The following is a 26249-nucleotide window of genomic DNA, read 5'->3' as shown; positions in this document are numbered from 1 at the left end:
TTCTTCCATTCGTGCACACTCATGCATGTGCATGTGTGTGTGCTCTCTCTCTCTCAAATAAATAAATCATTAAAGAAATACCACATATATACAGAAAAGTGCACAAATCATAAGCACATGGTTCTATTCATTTTTACAAAGTAAACACATCCATGAAACAATAGGCAGATCAAGAAATAGAAATTTTCCTGAGTCCCAGAAGCAATAGTCCCAGAATGGACTAACTTTTTGTCTGCTTTATACTGCATATAAAATAGAATCATACACTATTTTCTGGCTTCTTTTGCTCAATGTTATTTTTGTGGGCAAAATATGTTGCTCACAACATACCTGTTGCTTGTAATAGTACTACGTTCATTTTCATTGTGTAAAATTTTTCATTATGTGAGTATGCCACAATTACCCATTCTACCGTTGATGGGCATGTAAGTAGTTTCTAATTAAGGGCTATTTTGAAAAGTGCAGGGTGTCTGGGTGTCTCAGTCGGTTGAGCATCTGCCTTCAGCTCAGGTCGTGATCCCGGGGTCCTGGGATTGAGTCCCGCATCGGAGCAGGGAGCCTGCTTCTCCCTTTGCCTCTCTCTCTATCTCTCATGAATAAATAAAATTAAAAAGAAAAAAGAAAAGTGCAGCTGTGAACATTTTTGAACATGTTTTACAGTGAACACAACACATGCATGCATTTCTATGAGTTATCTACCTAGAGTTGGAATTGCTGGATCGCAAGTTAGGCATATATTTGCTTTAGATATATTTAGAAAATGCCAGTTTTCCGAAGTAGTCCTAAGGATTTATACTCCCACAATGTATGAGATTCTGGTTGCTCCACATTATCATGAATATCTGGCATTTTTTGCCATCTGTCGCTCATTTATTTTAATCCTTAATCACTTCTCAGTATGCCAAAGTAGCCTTCCTGTTAAATAATCACAGGAACAGTGTAATGTAGCATTGTGTATGATAGAGCACCAGACAGTCTAGCTTACCAGGCTGATGACCTCTGAGCCTCAGCTTCTTCCTCTGTAAAATGGGGATGGTAAAGTACCCATTTCTAGGGTTGTGGGAGGACCAACGGAGATCATGTACACAAAGTGCGTAACACAGTGCCCGGGATAGAGTAAGTATGCAATAAACAACGGCTGTGTGTAAGACCATAGTTTATGGCTGGGGAAACTGAAGCCGCAAGGGGGTTAAAGGATCTGGCCAAGGTGACTCAGTGGCAGAGCCTGCCAAGCCTGATGTGGCCTCTGTAGTTGGTATATTTCCATGGCACCATATGGCTTCAGTTTCTAAGAATTTTTAAATAAAAATTGCAAAATCTGGTCTATAGTTTACAATGAATTTTAGTCATGTAAGGATTACTTGTAATTTCTTCTTTAAATTTGGCAAATTTCATAGGATTCTCCAAGAGGAGATATATATCAGAGAAGCTAATGCTCCTTTGTCAACAAGCAGGTACTAGGTGGTGGGATTTGTGTTTTACTTGGAGGAACTGGGTCCCTGGACAGTCAACCACTGGCTTGACAAAAACAGTTGTTTGCAGTTCAGATTTTAACATTTTGTCTACCTCAGAAATTACCCCCCCCCAGCTTTTTTTGTTAGGAGCGCAGGGACTCTTTGGCAGTTCTTGTCATGCATACCACCAGTAGGGGTGACAAATAGAAGGCTAGATGTTACTCTCCTGCTGGGTCAGCAACAACAGTTCTCATTCCCTGATCATAGTGGGATCAGAGATATGGGGTTCAGGCCATGGGCCCCCCTGCAATGAGCCATGAGAATGCTAGAGATGTCTGATGTGCACAGCCCCAAGGAGTGACTCTCAGATGGCTCACGTGGCCTGCTGGGACTCACAGGAAAGTGCTCCTTTTCCTCTGAGGATGCCGGGAGACAGCGTGAGGGTGGGCTGGTGTGTTTTTAACATTATGCCTCTTTCTCTTTTTCTTCCTTTTTAATCAAAAAAGCAGCTCAGGAAGGCAATGGTGTCAGGCTATATTAAATAACAGATTTTGGTTTTCACTGTATTCACTTTTTTTTTTTTTTAGAGAGTGCACACCTGTGAGGGGAGAGGGAAGGGAGAGAGGGAGAAAGAGAATCCCAAGAAGGTTCCACCTCAGCGAGTAATCCCACCCAGGGCTCATTCCTGGTGATCTAGAGATCATGACCTGAGTGGGCAGATCAGGACCTGAGCGGAAACCAAGAGTCCAGCGCTTAACTGAGTGAGCCACCCACGAGGCCCTGGATTCACTTTTTTTTTTAAAGATTTTATTTATTTATTTATTTGAGAGAGAAAGAGCAAGCAAGCAGGGGGAGAAGCAGAGGGAGAGGGAGAAGCAGACTTCCCGCTGAGCACGGAAGCCCATGTGGGGCTCCATCCCAGGACCCTGAGATCATGACCTGAACAGAAATCAGATGCTTAACCGACTGAGCCACCCAGGTGTCCCGACATGGTTGTCTTTTCAAATAAAGTTTGTTTAAATAATGTGAGTAATTTTAAGGAAGACTATTAAGTCAGTAATAGTGCAAGTGGCACATAATGTGACAAATTCTAAAGGCAAATGGAGCTTCAAGGTGGTAGGAGATGACAAAAATCTAAGGTGATAGGGAATGACTGAAGTCATTGAACCAAAACCTTTTGATCTTAGCCACTAACAGGGACTATGCCCTTGCTCACTTGACTCTCTGAGACTTGGTCTTCTCCTGGGTCAAATGGAGATTATTTAATCCTTTTATTTGCCGGAGGGTCATGAGAATGAAACACAATCTCTATGAACTTTCAATGGCTAGAGCAGAGATTCTGTTATTAACTTTATTATCGGTAGTAGTAATAGTACAGATAGAAGAGAGTGACCTGCCACCCTAGGATCTCTGAAACAAGAGAGACAGTTTTTAAACTCCCAGCACCAGCCTGGTGTGTTTCCAGGGCAATGGATTTATTACAGGATGACCGACATATGCTATTAGTTTAATAGTCAATTTCTGACCTTAAGAGAGACAGGGAGTTTTTGCATCAGTTTCCCAAACACCTGTCCCAAACACCTGTCCTGGCCCTGAGCTGGTTAGGACTCTTCAGGTTCTTAGAATTAAAACAGTCCTTTCTGGACGGGCCTTTTCTTGTGCTGCATCTCAGAGTCTGCAGGCAGTGATGAGGAGGGTTTTTTTGTTTTAGAGGTTCTTTTGGTTTTTTGTTTGCGTGGTTGGTTTCTTTTGTTTTGTTTTTGTTTTTGTTTTACATTTACTCGATCGTTTGTCCTTGGTTGTTGCCACTATTTATTTTAAAACTCTTGAACAACCCCTGATGCACACACTTCGCCCCCTTCCTCTCCGCCGCCCCCACCCCCCCGTTTTTTTGAAGAGAAGGAAATGGTTGGCTTGTTTTGAAAGCAGATTGTGTTCCATTCTACCTGCTGCATCTACCGCGACGGCCAAACACAGTACCAACTGCGCAAAAGTGTCCCTCGGTTGGGGGAGGGGGTTAGGGACTGCAAGACCTCAGCGCAGAGGGGCGTGGCCCCGCGGGCGGATGGCGGGGGCTTCCGGCTCCGGCCTCAGGTTCTGGGCACTGTGTTCGCCAGGCATCTGGACCCGGAGTCCACGGGTCAACGAGGGGTGGGTTGGTGAGAGGGTGGTGTGAACCCAGGCGTCCCCCTTTCACTCCTAAGCTAGGCGCATCTACACCCCAGCCTAAGGGCTTTAATATGCACTTTCGTCGCAATACCTTCGGCCAGTTCGAGAGAGCACGATCTGACCCCATTTTGCAGCTGAGAAAACTGAGGTTTGCAGTGGTAGTTAAAGGCACTCGAGGACATCCAGTCTCTGCGGCACAAGACTCTGGGGATCCCCCAGCGCGGTCCGCGACCCCCAGTGAATCTGCCTACTCTCTGCAGCGAGGGTGGGGGAATAATGGGGTTGACCGCCACGCCAAAAGGTCTGAGTCACCCAGCTAAGGCCCGCAGGGGCGCAACGAACTCTTCCTCCCCGTCCCCGACTCGGTCCCGGGTCCCCCCGAGGCGGAAGCTGTTCCTGACCGCTCGGCTCAGGGTCCAGCACTCCCGCCGCGCCCTCTACGTGGCGTCGGGTTTGGTCACCGTCCCCGCGGTGTCCGTGCTCCTTCAGGGAGGTGCCACGACTTCATCCCGGCGCACCGCGTTTACCCCCGGGGCCCCAGACAAGACGCCGGGTTCCTAGCTCCGGCCTTGCTGCGGCCTCGGAGACCCCCCGGCCCGCCTCTGCGCCGCAGGACTGACACAGTATCGAAGTCCAGATTAGGGCCGCGAGGCTCGGAGAAAGCGAGCGAGGCGCCCAGGGGCCCCAGTTCTCCCCGCGGCGAGCCTCGGACCTGGAGCGCGGCTCCGCCCGGCCAATCCGGAGCCGGGGCGGGGCCAGGGGCGTGGTCTCGGCGGACCCGGCTGGGACTCCAGGGCTCGGGGCCTGCCCCGGGGCGGGGCTGGAGGGGCCGCCGCGCGGGTGGGGCGGGACGGGGGCGGATCCCGGCGCCCTCCCGGGCCGACGCGCTGAAGAGCCTTACTTAGTCCGCCCTCCGCGTCCGCACCGCAAGCATGACCGACGCGCTGCTACCCGCGGCCCCCCAGCCGCTGGAAAAAGAGAGCGACGGCTACTTTCGGAAGGTGGGTGCCCTCGGGTGGGCGGGCTGCCTACGGAGAGCTCCAGACCTCCTGCACCCAGGCTGCGGAGGGGGCTGCGGGAGCGCGCGGCCGGGGTCGACCAGGCCCGGAGGGGGAGGGGGCGCACTGGCCTGGGGCGGGCGGGGCAGAGGCTCCGGGTGAGGGCTCCGGCGGCTTCGAACCCGCAGGCACAGTGCAGGTGGCTTCCGGGGCTGGGGGCGGGGAAGGGTGCCTGGGGCTGCCCCGCGCAGGTGGCGGCAGAGGCTGGGGGCAAGGAGGGGTGCCCGTGGCCGCCCCAGCCGGCGATCCCGCGCGACTGGGGAAGGGATCAATGCCTAGTTTTGGGGGCTCCCGCGCGGCCTTGCGGCATGTTGGGACCGGAGCCCACCTTGAACCCGAGCGCTGGTCGGGGCGCGGGTGGAGATAGTGGGATCACTCCAGGTGGCTTGGCGTTCTCCTCTAGCCTCCAGACGCTTCCAGTGTCCGCTTCTTCGACTTTTAGAAGGCAGGGGAGATTTGTCGGTGGGAGGTGACCTCGGGCGTTGCCCCCTTTTCTGCCCCGAGTCGCCTGGGAGGGAGTACGCGCAGCAGACTTGAGGGCGCGGCCTCGCCCCTGCTCATTTTATGCCAGAGCGGATTTATCTGTTTGTTGGAGAGACCCGCAAAGAGTGCGGGCTCCGCGGGAGATTGGTACGTCCTTGCCTCCCTCGGCACATCCCGCGCCACCCGCCCTGGGATAACAGTCCGGCAGCCCAGTCCCTCAAAAGCGACCACAGCCCGCAGGGTGGGGGCGCGGAGATGCCCGCAGGTGGCCAGGCCTGCAGTACAAAGGTGCTTTCGAACCCAGAGACACGGTGACACTTTCCACCCTGCCTTCTTGGAGGTTCTAGCGAGTCTAAAAATAGCCTTTGGCGGTTGGCCAGCTTTGACTGGGTAGGTTGAGAGATTGTTGTGTTTTTGTTTTGTTTTGTTTTTATAACTTATAGGACAGCAGGCGGAGTGCCTAATTATAAATAGGGAAGTGAAACTGTTTCCCACAAGACAATCCTTAATTGTTAAAAGCCTAACGATCCAGTCGGCAAATGAACTTGGAATCTTTCCTTCTTCCACCTGACACAGCCTTTGGGCTTTTCCTCTTTGGTGAGGAGCAGTGGCCCCAGGGGATGGGCAGGACAGGAGGGGAACTAGAAACAGGTGAGGTTAGAGTGGGAAAAATTCTTTTTGGTTAAATTGCTTTTAGCATTAAAAAAAAAAAAAGTAGTTTTAAAGTATATTTAAGTTCAAAGATGTCATCATGGAATTACAGGATTATAACTTCTAATTATGTGTGGCATTTGGGACAGAGGATCACAGGCCGTGGAATTGCAGAAGGAGGTGGGGCCTGGGAATCCCTAGATCTTGGTCCTAAGGCCCCAGAACCTGACTGCCACCCTGACAAAATTCCTGTGTAGCCTTCAGCAAGTTGCTGTCTCTTCCTGGGACTTCATTTTCTCCCCGAATCGTTTATTCTCTCAACAGGTGGAAGTCTGGACCCACAGCAGCATTTGGGGCAAATGACAGAGGGAGGGGAACACCTGTGAGGGTTCCATCCCCAAGTCTTCCAGAACAGGTTTTCCAGGGGAGGATGAGCACAGGAAAGAGAGGGGATGGCCCGGTTGGCAGGGGAGCTGGGAAAGGATGCAAGGTTGGGTGTTTTTAGATGCAGTTTCTCTGGTGGTCAGTAGGAGAATTGTGGGTGCAAAATAAGATGAAACACTGGTTTACAATTAGAAACATCTCTTTTGAAAAGGAGATCTTGTAATGATCGTTGTGCTACATCATACCAGCCCAAAAAATGTTCTTTGTACCAGAATATTAAAAGGTGTTGATGTTGAACCCCTTCTCAATTTGTGATCTGAGCCAGTTTGACCTAAAACACATGCTCCCTGAATGAAAGGTAGATGTTAGACAGGTGAAAAGGGGAGGAAGAGCACTACAAGTAGAGGGAACAGCATGGGCGAAGGCATGAATTGGAACCCTCTAGGGTGTGCAGCCCTAACTGGGAAAGAGGCTGTTCGGAGCCATGCATCCTGCTAAGGAACCAGGGAACCTCAGGGATCCATTTGAGTGTTTCAAGAAGGACCAGATGTGAAAGATTCATGTCCCAGAAAGCTGAGTGATCTGTGAGTGGGGACTGGGGGAGAGGCCAGGGAGGATGGGGGTTTAGCTCCCTGAAATTTCCATCGTCTCTGCCCTGCCTGCTCTGATACCATCAAGGACTTTCCAGTCAGTTATAAAGTGCTGTGTAAACACAGCCTCACCACCCATCCTAACCACCAGCCTGCACCCCGAACTCAAACCGGGGGTCCAGCCTCGAGACAGGGATCCTAGTGAGGAGGTCAGAATGATGAGCAACAGCAGTGTCAGCGGGGATGGGAAGAGCTAACAGACGGGATGTGTGGGGAAGGTGCTGAGGACAGGAATCCAAACTGTCTGCCTTAGGTGTCTGGGTGGATGGGCAGGCACCAGGCAGGGGAACCTGGAGCCTGGTGTAGGGCAGGTGGATTTGAGGCCCCCATGACATATCCAAGTGGTGGTCTCACGGGGGAGTCCACTCTACAGACCTGACAGGCATGAGAGCACCCTGGCTGGAGATGTGGCTTTGGGGGTGCACCAGTTGGGAGGCACTTGGGGTGTTGTGAGGGGGCCCAAGACAGAAGGGAATAATATATCCACTTAAGGGACAAGCAGAGGGATGGAAAGCAAGCCAGAAGGGCAGCGGTGTCAAGGAAGCTGAGAGAAGAGTCTTTTTCGTGGAGAGGTGGGGTTGACAAATCAGAGGAGTGCTGGAAAATACTGGATTTAGTTCTTTAGGGGGTTGTTAGCTAATGAGTGGGTAGAGTCAGGGGCAAAAGCCAATGTGGTGGGGTGCAGAGGGGAGAAGGGCAGAGAAGGTGATAGTCAGGAGATCAGAGGAGAGAGAAGGCAGGTTCATGTCAGAGTGAGGAAGTCTAGAGCCTTTTTAAAGCTGTTTTTTAAAGAAGTTTGGGGTGGAGGGCAAGGTTGAAGATTCAGGGGAGAAAGGAAGGAAGGAAAGAAGGAAGGAAGGAAAGTAGGAAGGAAGGAAAGAAAAAAAAGAAGGAAGGAAAGAAAGGAAGGAAGGAAGAAGAAAGAAAGAAAGAAAGAAAAAGAAAGAAAGAAAGAAAGAAAGAAAGAAAGAAAGAAAGAAAGAAAGAAAGAAAAAGAAAAGAAAGAAAAGTTGGAGACAGCTGCTGCACAGCTGGTGGATGAGCCAACCAGGGGCAGTGCGCGAGAACCCCTGAGACTGGAGATGCCCGCAGGGTGAGCTCCTCCATCCCATCTTTGGGCTTGGGAAATTTTGCACACACTCAGAGGATCAAATTAATTGCTACTGAAATCAGGCTTCTCTTTCATCCGAGTGTTCTTTATTCTGTCTTTTCTCTCCTTCCTTTTTTTCTCAAAAATGCCATTCTGCTCCATTCATTCAAAAAGCATTTATTGAGTGACAGCTCTGAGCCTGACCCCTGTCAGATGCTGGGGCAGACTCGACTCTCGCTCAGTCTGGCTTCTGGCTTCTGTGGCTGTTCGTGGTGGGCCTCATGTCCTGGGGTGCGGGCAGTGCTGGGAGTCAGCGCTTTGTCCAGATAGATAGCTCAGGCCATGCTTGAATAGGAATCTGCTTCTTTGCTTTAGAACAGAGAGCAAAAAAGTGTGTTTGGGAAGGGCTTGTGGGGGGGGGGGGTCCATAGTCCATATTCAGAGCTTCAACTCTGTTTTGTGTGACTTGCATACAAAATGCAAACAAATTGCCCAAAAGTTCACTCTGCCGGCAGGGCCTAGACCCCGAATGTACAAGGCAATCATCGGCAGAGAGGGAGGTCCCCAGTAAATCAGGGTCTTCTTGGGGTCATGTAGCTCTTGGCTGTACAGAGCCCGAGGACACGGACACAGCTTGGCCCCAGGCCACCAGTATAGACTCTGGCCTCCTGGGGCTGGCAGCTGGGGGGGTGGGTGGGGTGGGGTCTCTGAATTAAAAACAAACAAAACCCACAGAAAACTTTCTGGTCTATTGCAACGTGTTTCTCTCTTCTCTGGCTTCTCGCCGGTTTTTCCTTTTTTCCCTTGACATCAATACGTTTACATAGAGCCACACGCTCTATAACCATACATTACTTTCTTAAAAGAAAGGCCAGTGGAAAGGGAGCTGCTTTTTCCCAAACAGATTTTCATGCTCGTCCTGATGGAAGTGGGTGGGAGAATGGAAGAAGGCGTGTTCTAGTTAATGCAGAGGAATGTAAGTTTCTGGGGCACCGCATCCTTGGAGCAGATCCTGTCTCCGGAGATCTCTGGGTGCTGTCGTCCTAAAACCCGCAGGAAATCCTGTCCGTGGCCGAGAGAAAACGAGCTGGAGAAAAACTTGAGAAAGCCCTTCCCCGGGGCTGTTGAAAGGGGCCCTCGATGAAAGGTCTTAGCAGAGTGTGGAAGGATTCAATCAGGACAAAGTGCAGTATTGTCTGTCCTTATCTCTGCCTCTTCATCCTTTGGGAATACTAATGACCCGAAATGAATTTAGCTCCATTGTTTTTACCCCAGAGCTGGAGGAGAAGTTGTTTCTTGTCCACAGAAACCTCCAGGCTGGACAGGGCCCCAAGGTTCACCGTGTCCTGGTTTATGGTCCCTGTTTTCTCTGGGCTTCCTCAAGGCTCCAGCAGAGAAGGAAGAATTCTTTTTTTTTTTTTTTTTTTTTTAACCTAGAAACTCCTCCTAGTTCCCGCTCTGCACCATTCATCTTAGTGAAGTGTAATTCTGTGTTAGACACGTGAGCACATCATCTAATTATGAGCACACGTGTGTGGGGATGCTTCCTTTTGGGCTAGGTCCACCGAGCACAGTGTGGGTCCTGGGGGCTCCATCAGCTCCACCTTTATTGGGTAGTGATAACGTCCCTCCAGGTGTCTGGACCCATCCCCTTGGAGCCTTGAATCCTTTCCCAGATGGGGAGGGAGGGAAGAGGGGTGTGAAAGTTGGTGATGCTGCCCCCTCCCTACCCGGTACACCGCCATGGTCTAAGCCAGGTCCTAAAGGCCAGGCTGGCTCCAGGTTGATCATGGCCTTGGTGAGCATCTGCCTGGTTGCACGGGTGCACACTAGGAGTCCAGAGGCTGTGTATGACAAACACCTCTTCACACTGAGGGATCCTGGCCAGGAGGGGTTGCCTGGCAGGAACAGAATTTCCAGGGTGACTCAGAGGAGAGTCAGCGTGATGGACTAGCTGTGACACCGTAAATGTCCCTTGCTTCCTGTGGCTATTTGGATGGATCCCAAGACACCACCTGTTGATACAAGGCATTAGCCTTAGCCTCGTCACCACTTCCTTCTCTGGGTCAGGTGCCAGGGTCTCGTGACAGAAAGGCTGCATTGGAGGTGGCCGCAGGGGCAGCCCAGCCACAGGATAGGGTGGCAAAGTGGGCAGCAAGGGGCGCCGGCCAGGAGCGAGATCTGCCTGCAGCCCCAGGGACAGGGGAGAGATGCGAGTCCTTCTGGCCTTTCCAGTCAGATCCACACTTCACTATGGCTGTATGCCCTTAGCAAGTCCCAGGTTTTGATTGGGTTGTAAGAAGAGGAAAGGGCAGGTGATCGAGAACTTCAGAAGTAGTTTCTTTTTCTCCAAAATTATTTGTATTATAAAAGTAACATGAATTATTTTAATTCCAGAAAAAAGTAATTACAGGGGCACCTGGCTGGCTCAGTCGGAGGAACGAACGACTCTTATCTTGGAGTCATGCATTCGAGCCCCACGTTGGGTGTAGCGATTACTTAAAATAAACTTTAAAAAAAGGTAATTACAGAAGTGTGCAAATTCACACACATATACCAGCCCTTACCCCGCACAGACGCGCTCCGTAGACAAGAACCGTTAACTGTGGCTGAGTGAATCCTACCAGTTGAAATAAGCAGGTCATTAGTTGGGACTGGAAATATATTTGTTTCATGGAAATTTTGGTGTTTGTAAAAGCTTTGTTATTCATTCAACACGTTGAAAAACAACTGTGAGTGGTACGCAGGAGGTGATGGTAAAGATTCGTAGAAGTGACTGAAGGCAGCCTTTAGTTAAAGATTATGGTGAAGTGTTGATTTCATATTGTGTCCCCCTTGCCCCCCCCACCCTGTGCGAATGGTTGGGGATGCGGAAGAAGAGCAGGTGCTCTTTGATGTGCAGCCCCCAAGCCCGGCAGAGATCCTGGAAGGGCAGGAGGGCTCTTGAAAAATGCCGGACTTACGCTTTTTATGGATACGGAAAAGCTAGATTCTGTTCATCATCCAGCCTGCCCCGAATCTCGAGCATGGTGAAAAGTTAAATGAGATGTGTGTATGTATTGCAGGGTATTACCTGCTATTTCAGTGCTTTCTGGGTGACAGCTTCTGGCTAACTCACAGTTCTGTTTTCCAGAGTTGGGTGGTTGAGTGGGGGGGGATTGCATAACTAGGAAGGAGTGACAAGCAGAGAAAATATCTTTGTGCTACACAAGCAGCAAAAAGCACCCTCTTTCCCATGTGCTGTGCGAGGGGGGCTCTAGCTAGGAGACCCTGCCCCCAGTCTCACGCCGGACCTGGAGACCCTGGGTGCACACTGTGCCTTCAGTTTGCTGCAGAAACATCTCCGTGTGTAAGCTTTCTCTTTGGCTGTGTGGAAGAAGAAGAGCCCGTGCTGGTTTTCTGGGGCGAGGGGAGCCAGGCGCCAGGCACTGACCTGAGTGCGGGGTGTGGGGGGGTGGTTGGGGAGGGGTGTGGAGAGGGAAAGACTGTTCCATTCCCTCTGCATCTGCCATCTGGGTGGCCTGGCCTTTCTACCTTCCTCAGGTCTGTCTCTGCAAGGTGTAGGCTGAGTAGCTTTTCCTTCCTGGCAAATTAAGTGCCTCCAGTTTGCGCCTGGGTATTGCTTTTAAATACTTGTTTCCCAGCTGAGCGATGGGACTAGGCACAAAGGACACGCCAGGGGGATGTTGACAAAGGGAGTTTTCACTTGAGGTGAACTTATTCTAATTAAGACTCATGAAAGAATTAATTGCAGATGCCAGAAAAATCCAATCCAAAATGACACGTAAACACACTGTGGCGCATCCCTACAATGGAATTCTAGCAATGAAAAGGAGCAGGCTGCTGATGAGTGCAACCATATGGGTGAATCTCAAAGCATAATATTGAGCACAGTAAGCCAGACACAGAAGAGTCTATACTATATGATTCCATTTATCTGAAGTTCTAGGACAGACTTCTAAGCAGAAGTCTGTGGTGATAGAAACTAGAGTGTTGGTGGCCTGGGGGGTGATGAAAATGTTCTTTTTGATTGGAGTAGTGGTTACGGAGGTTTATACATTTGTCCAAACTCATTGAACTGTATATTTAGAATCTATGTGTTTTATTATGTGTAATTTATACCTCAATTTAAAAAGCTTCTGCACGAAAGGGAATGCACTGGTTCCTGTAACTGAGCAGTCCAGAGGAATCGTTTCAGGTCTGGCTTGATCTAGGGCTCAAATGCTGCTACGAACAATTTCTCAGCTGTGTTCCCCCTGGATTGGTTTTCATTTCTGGGGAGACACTCCCCAATGATGGTAAAGGCCAGTGGGGAAAAATGAAGATGTCTTCCTGATGGGTTCTGATTATCCTATGTCACGTGCTCACTCTGAGTCAATCTCAGGGGCCAGGGGCCTTCAATTTCCTACTGAGTAGGCATGAAGTCAGTGTTTTTCCTCTTGGAAAGGAGATGGGGGAGCATTGAATTACCACCCTTGACTGTCAAGGGCTGTGAGGTGGGAGAGTGGCAGAGTGGGACCAGGTCACTGTGTCCAAAGGATGCTCAGTGATGCTGGGCAGCCCTCAGCCAGGAAGCACGGGAGGGGTGTCTGGGGGTCGCAGCCGAGCTGTCCCGGCATTCCTCACCGCCCCCCCACCCCGCCCCGTATTCCTGCTGCTGGCTGCTTCACGGCTCACCTTAGAGTGGCAGCAAGCAGGGACGTGGGCTTCAGTCCTGCCCCCGCCCTCCCCGCCCGGAGGATCTTGAGTAGCTCACTTGACCAGCAAGCCTCAGAACTATGGGATCTCGGCTGCTGTCCCAGCATCCACACCGGCAGTCTGACTCATGGGACATGCCATATGGTGAAGTTGAGGCGTCACTGGGATCTCGGCTGATGTCCCAGGGTCCACACCAGCGGTCTGACTCATGGGACACACCATGTGATGAAGTTGAGGCTTCACTTAGTGTACTTGCTTTTCTGGGTGTTGGCTGTGGGACCATCCTTCCAGCATTTTAACCCTGTTGCAGTTGCCCACACCTTAGTCTGGGAAGGGAACCAACAGACTGTGTGGTGGAAAGACTCACTTCACTGTAGGACCGTGACCCTCGAGGCCAGGATAGTTCAGCAACGCCCCCATCCTGCAGGTGTGACAGGTGCTGCTTGGGGCCCTGGCACAACCCCTCCAGTTTGCAGTCACTCGACATCCTGTTATGAACCCACCAAGAAGGAAGGCATGAGTGAGGACTGTGGGTCCCCAGCAGCAGAGAACCACTGGCCGGGGCCAGTGGACAGCTCCAGCCTCTGGAGATGCCAGGGGGTCTTTATAGCAGTCTTGCCCAGATTTGCCTCACGGGGCTCCCAGAAGCTTCCATGTAGTCCTGTGGGTTCCTAGTGTTTCCAGCTGGCCCAGCATTCCTACCTGTCAGTAAGAAGTAATGTCGTTTTGGTTCTAATTACTCAATCATATCTAATCCTAAGCATTCCTCTGTCTTATCTAGAAACTTGACTCCGCATCTGTGGGCCAGCCAGAAGTTGGGTAAAGTATAGGAGCAGGAAAAAGTTCTTACTCATGAGCTGGAATGGCTGCTTATCTTAGCTCCGGGAATGTACATAAAGGAATTTGTTATTAAAGCCTTTCTGTAAAATGGAACACAGCTTGGGTTGAAGCATGTGATTTTGAGTCAGATCAGACCATCCCTTCGTAGTAATTTTGGAAAGCATAAAGGAAAAGGAGGGCCATTATTTTAGAACTTTAATATTCGTTTAGCTTCACATTAAAAGACATGTCAGTCTTCTATCTGCAAAAAGATAGTTTCCTGATTTTTATTTTAAATCGGAGATCATTGAATGGTTTGAAAGATGTTAGCTGTAAGACCATTCCAACTCAGATTATAATATATGTGTAATTGGAACTTGGGGGTGCTGCCTGGGGGCATGTGGGTGGTGACCTGCTGGCAAGTAAGGATGAGAAAACTTTGTAGAAGGAGGAACTTAACTCGTTTCTGACCCACTGGTCCAAAGGCCACTGATACGGGGAATCCCTGAGAAGATTAGGGCTCTGAATAACTTCTCCCCCCTTGGGGTGGACGCCACGGGCATGCCTTGGGCAGAGGTGGGGCTGAGCTGAATGGGAGGGTTGCAGTTGCAGAGAAAGGGCATCTCTAAACGGAGTGCTGCCCACCAGCCACCCCCCGGGGTGTAACCGCAGCCCCCCTCAGTGGGCAGAACCTAAAGATAAGCTTCACAAAGGAATGGAGCCCTCACTCAGATCCCAGGGCTTCTTACCTGACAGGGTGGGAAGCACACCAGTAGGTTAAAATGAAACTTTCATTCTGTTCTTAAACTTTTCAGAATGAAACATTGCAGTCTAAATACTCTAGGAAATAATGAACAGACAACACAAGACAATTCACTGAAAAAGAAATTCACGTGATCGATGATATATGGAAAAAAAAGTTTACCAGTAATAAATGCAAATTGGAAGAACAGGATACCTGTTTTTGCATATCAACTTGGCAAAGATTAAAAATAATACTTTTCAGGTAGCACCTGGGTGGCGCAGTTGGGTAAGTGCTGACTCTTGGTTTCAGCTCAGGTCATGAGATCAAGCCCTGCGTGGAGCTCCGTGCTCAGCACGGAGTCTGCTTGGGTTTCTCTCTCCCTCTGCCCCTCGCCCCCGCTCTCTCCCTAAGATAAATAAAAAGAATACTTCTCAATTCAAAAATAAAGACAACTCGGTTTAAAATGGGCCAATATCTGAATCGATATTTCTCCAAGGAAGATACACAAAGGGCCAATAAGCACGTGAAAAGATGTTAAACATCATTGACCATCAGGGAAATGCAAATCCAAACCATAATGAGATCTCACACACACTAGATTGTCTATTAAAAAAAATAATAATAATAACTGGTATTGTCAAGGATATGGATAAATTGGAACCCTCATAAACTGTTGGTGGGAATGTAAAATCATATAGCCACTTTGGAAAATGGTTTGACAGTTTCGCAGTTGGTTAGACTCAGGATTAACCATATGGCACAACAATAGTTCCACTCCTTGATATATACCCAAGAGAAAGGAAAACATAAAAACATCCATAAAAATGTGTACACAGATAAGCAGCCTTATTCATAATAGCCAAAAAGTGAAAACACCCCCAAATGTCCATCAGCTGATGAATGGGTAAGTTAATGTCCTACATTCTTTTTTTTTTTTTAAGATTTTATTCATCCATTTGACAGCATGAGCGAGCACAAGCAGGGGGAGCAGCAGAGGGTGAGGGAGAAGCAGGCTCCCTGCTGAGCAGGGGCTCCATCCCAGGCTCCTGGGATCATGACCTGAGCCAAAGGCAGACACTTAACCAGCTGAGCCACCCAGGTACCCCAATGTGGTATGTACTTATAATGGGGTATTAGCCTGGGACAAAAAGGAGTATGGTACTGATACCTGCTCCAAGATGGATAAACCTTGAAAAATCATGCTAAGTGAAGGAGGCCCATCCCAAAACACCATATTTTGTATAATTCCATTTGCATGAAATATCCAGAATAAGCAAATCTATACAGACAGAAAGTAGATCTGTGGTTGCCTAAGGCTAAGGGGGAGAGGACAAGGATTAGGGAGTGCCTTTCTCTCTTGGAGGGTAATTAGGCTGGTGAACTGGAGGTCTTGAAGTTTCTAGGGCTATACCTTTGCCCTGGATATAGACCTTAAAGAAAAAAGTAGAGGTTTATAAAGATTCATGCTTACAAATATGCATCAAGTAATTATATATAATAGCAGATACTTGGAAGCAATCTAAATGTCCAACTATAAGGAAATGGTAAATCTTTTTATTTTTTATTTTTTTTTTAAGATTTTATTTATTTATTTGACAGAGAGAGACACAGCGAGAGAGGGAACACAAGCAGGGGGAGTGGGAGAGGGAGAAGCAGGCTTCCCGCGGAGCAGGGAGCCCGATGCGGGGCTCAATCCCAGGACCCCGGGATCACGACCTGAGCCGAAGGCAGACGCTTAACGACTGAGCCACCTAGGCGCCCCAAATCTTTTTTTTTAAAGGCCATATTATTCAGTCATTAAAATCATGGTTTTGAGAAACATTTCATAATAAAGGAAAGTTTATTTTTTTTTTTTTTTTTTTTTTTTTTTTTTTAAGATTTTATTTATTTATTTGAGAGAGAGAGAATGAGAGAGAGAGCATGAGAGGGAGGAGGGTCAGAGGGAGGAACAGACTCCCTGCAGAGCAGTGAGCCTGATGCGGGACTCGATCCCGGGACTCCAGGATCATGACCTGAGCCGAAGGCAGTCGCTTAACCAACTGAGCCACCCAGGCGCCCCATAATAAAGGAAAGTTTAATGCTAGAGTATTCCGTGAGAAATTTTGATAAACTGTACGTGCCACTGTGCAGGAAAGGGTTAACAGAGCAGGCTTGAGGTTGCTCTTCTTGGGAAGGTCCGCTTGCGAAGGTTGGCCCCTCCCTGGTACCTGGGAACCTGGCTCTTGGAGTGTTCCCTTCATCCCCTAACTGATAAGGTTGGCTCACCCCCCCCCCAGACCGATGGCACAGACCACGTGGTTTATGAGGAACACCTGCTTTCTTTCTGGGAGTCTAGAATCTGGTTACGTGCTAGTCAGGGGGTGCCTTTGTGATCAGTCCCCGATAAAACCCCTGGGTGTTGATTTTCTAATGGGCCGACCTGGGCGGTGACATCATATACACGTTGCTGCGTTTTTGTTGCTGGGGGAAGGATATGCTCTGTGTGACCCTTCATGGGAGGGGGAAAGCATAAGGGAGGCTGCTTCCAGTGGATTGCTCTAGAACCTACCCATGCCTTTCCCCCTTGTGGTCCAGCTCTGTATCCTTACGAAGTTGCCGTCATATAGCTGTCGGTGCAATTACATGCTGAGTCCTGTGAGTCTTAGTGAATCTGAACGTGGGGCTGGTCTTGGGAACTCCCAACACCGCACTAATATGAAAAATGACAATAAGCGTGTAAAATACACGGGCAGGGAGAAAACCACCGTACAGTGGCTGTTTCGGAGTTGCGTTGTTATGAGTGACTTTTGTTTTCTTTTGATACTTCTCGGTATTTTGTGTATTTCCCATTTTGATGTTACTTTTATTTTCAGAACAGGTTCGTTTTTAAAGCATTTCTGTTATATTCAACGTTGTCATCATGTTTAGAGTGGCTGACCTCTGAAAGGTCATCTCTCATTTTCCCTTAGGGTTGCAATCCTCTTGCACAAACTGGCCGGAGCCGACTGCAGAATCAGAGGGCTGCCTTGAACCAGCAGATCCTGAAAGCTGTGCGGATGAGAACGGGAGCAGAAAACCTCCTGAAGTGAGTGACTGCTGGCTCCATTGCCTCGGTGGGGAGCCAGCCTTTCCTGGGGCCTGTCCATCCCGAAACTCTCAGGCCTGCCCAGCTTCCTCTCTAGCTCTCAGGGGTTTTTTTGTTTTTGGTTTTTTTTTTTAAAGATTTTATTTATTTATTTATTTGACAGAGAGAGACACAGCGAGAGGGGGAACACAAGCAGGGGGAGTGGGAGAGGGAGAAGCAGGCTTCCCACGGAGCAAGGAGCCCGATGCGGGGCTCGATCCCAGGACCCTGGGATCATGACCCAAGGCTGAAGGCAGACCTTTACAACTGAGCCACCCAGGTGCCCCGCTCTCAGGTTGTTTTTTTAACTTTGGGGTCCCCTCCTTGTTGCTAGCGCCTGGAGCAGGCCCTTCCTTGCCTAGAGCTTGATTATGTTCAGGACAAGTATTTTAACCAGCCTGTTTGTGTGATTGGGGATGGGGGAAGCCAATGATCACATTCCTGTTTGTTTTCCCTGCTTTCTATGGGACATGTCTGTTTTCTCTATTGCTTAGTGGAGAAACTATGCCCAGTCTAAAATCACCGCTTGGTAACTGTTGGATGTATAAAGGAGAAGAAGGCAGGAGGGAGGGAATGGGACATTTCTGTTGCTAGTGTCCATCCCCCTAAGGAGAGGCCCCAGTGCAGCCTCATGGCCTTGGGGCTCTGGTGGGAAAATAGTTACTTATCAAGCTTAGAACTCAGTGAAGCTCTCCCTGTGTCATAGGCAGCTCTAAGCCCTCCCCACACCCTTCGGTGCAGTGCCGGACAGGTGTGCCAGCTTCCTCTTGTTATAGAGTGTAGCCTTTCTTCTTCCTTCAGAGTTCGGGGGGGACCTCTTGTCAGCCTCATGCCGCCTTCTGCACTGGGTGGTCAGCACTGTGCCTGCTGCCCGGCCAAGTGAGACAGATGCCTCCTGCAGCCTCAGAAAGAGATGTGGGGCGCTCGCAGGGACCTGGAACCCACAGACCTGGAGGGAACCCGGAAACCTGGCAGGATATGGATAATGGGTGTTCCCAATGGGTCAGCTGTACCGTTGGAGGCCTGGAGAGCCCAGAGGCTGCTCTGAGACTGTTGGGAAAAGCAAATACACCAAACCAGGTGTTTGTAACAGAGCTGCAATACTCTGGTGGTCAGATATGTCCCAGCATCACGATCAGCTCCTCCACAGGGGCCGCTCCCCTGAGCAGCCAGTAAAGACAGGAGGCATAAACTTAGGGCAACTTCATTTGGGAATCCTTCTGTATCTGCTTCCTAGGAAAGATGTCTGAGATACTAAGTGGGGGAGCGGGGAGACGCAGGACAGCATGCCCTGCATCTGTGTTTAAAGGATTGGTGTGTTTGGTTTTGTGCATGCAGAGACTTTTTCCAGAAAGGACGAAGAAAGAAGCTGTTAGAGTTAGCTCTGGGGAGCAAGACCAGGGATGGGGGTGGAGGTGACTCTTAACTTGTCATGTTACTTCCTCCGGTGTTTGGATGTTCTTTTACGAAGTGCCTGAATTACTTTTATTCATTTTTATTGTGAGATCCTGCAAAGGCCTGGAGGATAGTATCACCAACCACCTAAACCTACCAGCTCAGGAACAACAGTGCCTTGTGTCGGCATTGATATACGTGGGCTAGCAGAGAACACAAGTCCTGGCGTGGCCAGGGTTCTGGAAACCTCTTCTCCAGCTACTTCTTTAACAGGGTAGAAGCTAGGTTGTGACTGGAGGAGATCGCAAAGCCATTATGACATTTCACCCTTATTTTTTTTTTAAGTTTATTTACTTATTTATTTATTTTTTTAAAGATTTTATTTATTCATTTGAGACACAGAGATACAGAGAGAGAGAGAGAGAAAGCATGAGCAGGGAGAGAGGCAGAGGGAGAGGGAGAAGCAGGCTCCCCGCTGAGCCAGGAGCCCGATGTGGGGCTTGATCCCAGGACCCTGGGATCATGACCCGAGCCGAAGGCAGACGCCCAACCATCCGAGCCACCCAGGCGCCCTACTTATTTATTTTTAAGTAATCGCTACACCCAACATGGGGCTCGGCCTCACAACCCTGAGATCAAGAGTCACACGCTGCCCTGCCTGAGCTGGCCAGACGCCCCACAACATTTCACCTTTTAAAATGTCTGGCAGTGTCCTTGTCCCCAGAGAAGTCTGGAGCTGGGGACGGTCAGGTCCACGGTATAGTGGACCTCATGCAGCTGGTGTAGCTTGGGAGAAGCCCCTGATTTCGGGATCGGCGGCCCTGGGCCAGCTGAGCTTGCCATGCTGGGAAGGCTGCAGGTGCATCCCCTCCCATCCCCCCCGGTGTGATTTGTGGTGGCTGGTTTTGGTTGACACTTTGGTGCGGCTAAGGAGGCAGGCGGGCGGCCTTGCCTCTGTGGCTCCCCAGGAGCGGACTGCAGTGGATGGGGCTGTTCATTCACCCCATAAATGAATTTGCTGAGCACCTAGCAAGGGGCAGGCTGTGTTTGAGGTGCAAGAGGAGAAGGCTGCAGGCCCTGCTTTCCCAATGCTTGATCTCCTGTGGGGGGACCTTAAATACACAGCAGACAAGTCCAGTCATGTCAGAGGTGATGTTTTCTAGGGCGTTGATGAGAGGGAAATGTGACCGCATGGCGCAGCCTTTGAAACAGGCCAGTCAGGGGGGCCCTCTCTGACCAGGGGCCTTGGTGTTTCTAAGGCGGGAACCGGAATGGTTTTGTCGGTCTTGCTTTTTTAACAATAGCGGCAAACAGCCTCCGAGGCCCGGTGGTTCAAGCTCATTGTCAGGTTGGCCGTTAGGGAGCTGGCAGCGCGGGGCGGGGCGGGGGGGGGGGTAGGGGGAGGGGGGGAGGGTGGGCTTGTTAATGATTTTCGCAGTGACCTAAAAGTTCAAAGTGGCCCTTTCTGGAGAATGTTGTGAGAGAGAACCCTAAAGGTATTTATTAATCTGACTCCAGCAGCACCAACGGTTTCCCGAAAACAAATAAGGCGTTCAGCCAAGTCCGGCTCTGGCCCCGTGGTTGGCGCTGGGTGGCTGATTAGGTGGCTGTCCCTGCTGCCAAGGTCTGTGCGCCTGTCTGCTTTCAGGCTCTCGGATGTGCCTCCACGGCCGTCAGGTAAAGACAGAGCGTGTGGGGGGGGTGCCTGGGTGGCTGGGTCGGTTCAGTGTCCGACTCTTGGTTTCGGCTCAGGTCATGGTCTCGCGGTCGTGGGATCGAGCCCCACTTCGGGCTCCGTGCTCAGTGTGGAATCTGCTTCAGATTCTCTCTCCCTCTGCCCCTCCTCACTCACACTCTCTCTCTTTCTCACATACATAAATAAAATCTTAAAAAAAAAAAAAAAGAGCATTTGGGAAGATGTCCCCCAAATGCAGGAGTGCCGGGGTCCCAGTGCTTACCTGCATTGGTAGGGGGCTGGGCAGGCCCTGAGAGGAGCCAGGCTTTGTACCCCTTCAAGGTCTTCTCCTCCTCTGAGCTGGATCTGCCAAGAGTCCATGAGCTTCCTGGAGTTTGACTGGAAAGAGATCAGATATTTTAAATGTACTTTTCCAGGCTAAGCAAGGACAATATTCTCTCTCTTTTCCTAGCACCCTGCCCTCCCTTGAGTAAAGCTGGGGTGGAAACGTGATGCTGTTTCTCTGAAACAGAGATGGTCTTTGTGGAATTTAAAGTGTGTTGCCATGTCGTTCCATTTTCACTAACTGGGCCTTTGCATAAGGGCAGGGCGTTTAACATCTTTGGGCTCAGGTTCCCCTCTTATTCCGGTACTTTCTAGAGCAGGGCTGGCCCCCTCTGAGGCTTACAGGGGCTGGGTGGGCTCGGGAAAGACTGGAGGGGCTGGGCCTGGTGCTGTGAGGCATTAGGGAGTGGTGGGGACAGTGGCAAAGTGCAGAGCACATGCTTTCTCTGGAGGGGCCACCTGCAGTGTGCCTCGAATGGAGGGGAGGACGAGGGTTGCCAGGTCTGCGGATTTTTTTTTTTTTTAGCAGAAGATAGGGATCTGACCTTTTTCTCTCCCTTTTTTTTTTTTTTTGAATCTTCTGATAGTTGAATTTTAAATATTGGCGCATAGTTGAATGGGGGGACAATAACACCCTAAGGACCAAGTAAACAAGCCCCCCTTGACCTCCAGTTTGTAACCTCTGCTCTGGAGGCTCATGAAGCTCTGGGCCGGGGGTGACCAGGGTGGTGTCAGCTGTAATAAGAGTGACTCGAGGTTAATGGCTGCTCACACCGTCAGTTCTGAGGGAGACTGGTGTGTGTCTGTGCCATGTGGTGTGTGAGCCCCCCTTGGCCTTTGGGGCTCACAGCAACCCTGAGGCCTCCCTTCCTACACTGGCTACCCTGGGAGCAGATGTCTTGCCAGACCGGCTGATCTGCTGTCCTCGCTGGGTGACCACGGGAGGCCACCAGGTGGTACTTGCAGGATTTGGGGTCAGATGGATTAAGGTCAAACTGTTCCAATAAGGTCTCCGAAGCTGGTGCAAGTCTTTGGTGCTTTTCAACATGCCTATTCCTGGTTGCGGGGGAAGGGGGCAATTTTACTGAAAGACTTGGAAGGAAAAAGTTACACTAAAGCAAATGGAGGTATATGCATCAACATTCAAAATTCACCTGCATCTTTAAGACAAAACACACCGGACGTTAAAGAAATTTTGGACTTGGAGCAAAGAAGTAAGCCATTACCACGTAGGAGCTTCTTAAGGTAGAAGAGGTCTCAGCAGCTCCAAATTCAGGGAAAGAATGCGTCAGTACCCTCAGGAAATAATTGGATGTGGCCTTCCGTCCCCATTCATGCTTGTTGGGCTGATCACTCATAGAGGCAGTGGGACACTTTCTCATTCTTGACTTTTGCAAGTGTGTGCGTGCTCTTTATGAAAAACCCAAGGGAAGAGGCCTTTCCTTGGAGGTCCAGGCCAGAGGGAGGCCGTGGAGAACCTAGGTTGGAGACTCTGGGCTGAAACACCCTTTTGCCTCATCCCGGCTGGCCTCAAGGGCTATAACCTCGGTCATTGGACCATAAGCTTCTTGGAGGAGGTTTGCGACCAAGGGAAGGTGAGAAAAAAAGCCATGTTCTTCCAAGGAGGCCCATAGAAATGATTTGTTGTCATCTGGAAAGGCAGCCCAGATGCAGAGCACCAGTATTGAGGAGACTGAGGCTCTGGTTTTAATTCCTAATCTGGGCCAGCTGATTCTATTTTTATATGTTACCCCGGGCTGTTCTCCCAGCCTGGGCACATACATCATATTCAATTGATTTACCTTCTTTGAGAAGCCCCCTTCTACCAGTGAATCTGAAAAATCATTCTCTGTACTAGAAACAGCTCACACTTGAGGGTTGGTTTCCCATTCGTCGTTGTACCCAAAGGTTAGCATTGTGGAGACTGACCCTGAAGCCCCACCTGGCCATCAACTTTTTCCAGAGTGACCCACACAGAGGTCCATGTCCAAAGAGCAGCTCATTGATTTGTTGCCAATCCTAAATCTCAAATTGCCAAGTCAAGAGGGAAGAGAAGTGGCAAATCAATATATAGAGGTGGAAAAATCAAGTTGGCCTATTTGGAGGCTCTGCAGATATTTGGGCAAGGGTCTTAGGGTGTAAATTGTTGTATTTAAGTTGGATCCACTCTGTTGCAGAGAACCAGTCCCTCGCAACCCCCACCATTGCTTCTAGGGAGTCATCTTTACTGCCATTTGTTCTTACATCAACTGAAATTTGCTGAGCCCCCACCACGTGGAAAAGACAATGCCAATTTCCAGGAGAAAGAGAAAGAAATAGAAGGCAAAGGTCTTGTTCTCCATTGTAACTCCTGTATCCTTTGTTAGACATGGGCCACAGTTTGTCTCTGAGCTTCCTGGCAGGCAGTATGAAGATGGGACAGTGACTTGGAACACATTTCATACCTGTTGGTTCAGCCAGAGGCAAACCAGTTGCAAAGAAGAAGCTTTTCCCAGTTTCTTTCCTCGTGTCCTTGTGGACATTATCAGCTAGTGAATCAGTCACATTCTCAGAAACATCTCTGTGGTACAGATTTTACAAGCGGCAGATTGTGATTGTGGTGATAAAATCAATTCATGGGGTTGCTGTGGTATTATAAAAAATAAATATTTGGGGGTGCCTGGCTGGCTCAGTTGGTAGAGTGTGGGCCTCGATCTTGGGGTTGTGAGTTCGAGCCCCACGTTGGGCATAGAGCCTAATTAAAAACAAAGACACTATGCTTGGTTCCTGGCACAGAGCTCCTAGAACCCTTGGAATCTCCTGTCTTCTGTATGCTAATGGGCGGACAGGGCCTTCAACATGGGGCTTTTAACCAGAAAGACCAAACCTGGTGAGAGGATTAGAACTTACAGAGCCACCCCCAGACTTCCGGGGAGGGGAAGGCGGCTGAAGATTGAGTTCAGTTGCCAATGGCCAGTGTTTAATCGATTGTGCCCACGTAATGAAATAGTGAAACCTCCATACAACCCCTCACAGTGAGGTTTGGGAGCTTCCAGGTTGGTGAACACATCGAGGTGCTGGGGGCAGGGGGATGACGTGCCTGGAGAGAACACGGAAGCTGCTCACCCCTCCTTGGCCTGTGGATCTATTCCATCTGACTGCTCTTAAGTTGTGTCCTTTAAAATAAACCACAGTAAATGTAAGTAAAGTGTTCTCCTGAGTTTTCTGAGTCATTCTGGCAAATTATCATAGAAGGGTGTTGGGGGAACCCTTGATTTGTAGCTGGTTGGTCATGAGTACAAGTGCCCCCCCCAACCTTGTGCCTGGCACTTGACGTGGGGGCAGTCTTGGGGTGCTGAGCCTTTAATCTGTGGGAATTGAATTGAATTGCTGGGCACCCAGTTGGTGTCAGAGAATCAGAATTGGAAAGTTGAGTATATTACTCTTTTAAAAAAATACGCTATTAGAATAGAATCAAATATATTGGCATATATTGTATGCGTGGCAAAGTTTGGTTTGTGTGACTATCGTTTTAGGGGTATGTATGTATATGTGTATACTGTGTTGTGATATAAAATGTACTTCTTAAGGGTAATCATGCTTTCCCCCCTCTCCGCCAAAATCCCCAAACCAATGATATTCACCAGAACGAGCTTCCAATATCTCGTTGCCCTGCTGGGAAGCCCAGATGTGCATGTGTGAAGACGTACCGAGTAGTAAAAGGGCCAGTGTCATCCTATTTGCAGCCCGAGTCAAGCATGGCTTTTTCTGAGGAGGCGTGGCATGAGCTTGTGGGTCAAGGAGAAGGAGTTCAGTGATGGGCAGAGGAGAGAGAGAAGGGGGAGAATACATTAAACACATCATGGAGAGAAATTGATGAGCGCAAATATGTGGCAAGGTAGGGAGAGCCCCAGTGCAGAGGACAGACTGTAGGGGAAGTGGTTTAGCATTTTACGTCCTGGGGGAAAGGTGAACAGGCAGTGAGCAAAGCGAGCCTGTGACAGGTGGCTGGATTTTCATCAGCTGGCGAGGGGAAGGGGATCAGGTACCGTTTCTTCCGCTGGCTAGAGCTCTTGGCTGATGAGCCTCAGGTGTCCTCATCCATGAAAGGAGGAAGTTCTAGTAGCTGGTCCGAGGAATGACTGAGGACTTGCCGGGATGGTTCATGGGCATGTGCCCCACAAGGCCTGGCTCAGTACTTGGTTATTATTGCCAGTGTTACTTTTGCAATGATTCCTAATCCATAAAATGAGGGAACACCTGTAAAGTCTTCCAGCAGGTGTCCAAAATTCTGCTTTGAGGACTTGAGTAAAGTTCATGCCTTCATACTGCTTAACACCATTCCATTCTAGGGATATATCTCATTTTACTTATCCAATTTGCTAGTTAATGGATATCTGGGTTTTCCCCACTTTTTGGCTATTATGAGTAATGCTACTATAAACATCACATACACCTTTGTTGGGATATAAGTTTTCATTTCTCTCACATAGATTCCTAAGAGTGGGCTACTCAGTTGTATGATAAGTTACACATAGTAACATTTTTATTGATTTTTTTTAAAAAGATTTATTTATTTGAGAGAGAGAGAGAGAGCAAATGGCGGAAGGGGCAGAGGGAGAGGGAGAATCCTCAAGCAGACTCCCCACTGAGCACAGAATCCAATGCAGGGCTCAATCACACGACCCTGAGATCATGACCTGAGCCAAAATCAAGAGCCAACCAGGTGCCCCGGATATTTAGCATTTTTAGAAACTACCCAGCTGTTTTCCAAAATGCTGTGTCCTTTACATTCAGCAGTGTGTGAGGAGAGTTCCAGTTTCTCTACATCCTCCCCAACACTTGTTATTGTTTCTTTTTTAGTATAGCCAGTCTAGTTGTGTATTGGTATCTCATTATGCTTTTAATTTGTATTTCCCTATATTGAGTCAAGACATACCTTTTTGTGTGCTTATTAGACATTCATGTATATTCTTCAGTAAAATGTCTATTCAAGTCTTTGTCCATTTCATGAATTCAGAAAGTTGCAGGATACACAATCAATATACAGGAATCTGTCTTATTTCTATACACCAATAACGAATTATCAGAAAGAGAAATTAAGAAAATAATTCCATTTACAGTTGCATCAAAAATAATAAAATACCTAAGAATAAATTTAACAAAAGAGGTGAAAGACCTGTACACTGGAAACTATGACACTGATGAAAGACATTGAAGGCACAAATAAATGGAAAGATATCCCATGCTCATGAATTGGAAGAATTAATATTGTTCAAATGTCCATACAGCCAGAGCAGCCTACAAATTCAGTGCAATCCCTATCAAAATTCCAATGGCACTTTTCAAAAGTAGATAAAACAATTCTAAAATTTCCATGGAACAACACAAGAGTCTGAATAGTCAAAGCAATCTTGAGAAAGAAGAACAAAGTTGGAGGTATCACGCTTCCTGATTTCAAACTATATTACACAGCTATAGTAATCAAAACGGTATGGTATTGGCATAAAAACAGACACATAGATGAGTGAAACAGAATAGAGTACAGAAA

The 26249-nt window shown here is 49.0% G+C and overlaps 1 protein-coding gene across 2 annotated transcripts in view; it reads left to right on the top strand.

The window, feature by feature from the left end:
* The first annotated feature begins 4508 nt into the window (after window positions 1-4508).
* Window positions 4509-26249, top strand: part of RHPN2 (rhophilin Rho GTPase binding protein 2) — a 64107-nt gene continuing 42366 nt past the window's right edge. For both annotated transcript variants that reach the window (XM_078063462.1, XM_078063461.1), the window contains exons 1-2: window positions 4509-4624; window positions 17150-17265. In XM_078063462.1, the coding sequence (XP_077919588.1) occupies window positions 4556-4624; window positions 17150-17265 (185 nt within the window). In that variant the 5' untranslated portion in view covers window positions 4509-4555. The remainder of the gene's footprint in view (window positions 4625-17149; window positions 17266-26249) is intronic.

Source organism: Halichoerus grypus, chromosome 15 (assembly GCF_964656455.1).
Source record: "Halichoerus grypus chromosome 15, mHalGry1.hap1.1, whole genome shotgun sequence".
In the NCBI taxonomy this organism is placed as follows: domain Eukaryota; kingdom Metazoa; phylum Chordata; class Mammalia; order Carnivora; family Phocidae; genus Halichoerus; species Halichoerus grypus.
The sequence above is the reverse complement of the archived record's forward strand: the minus strand, read 5'-3'. Positions and strand labels throughout refer to the sequence as shown.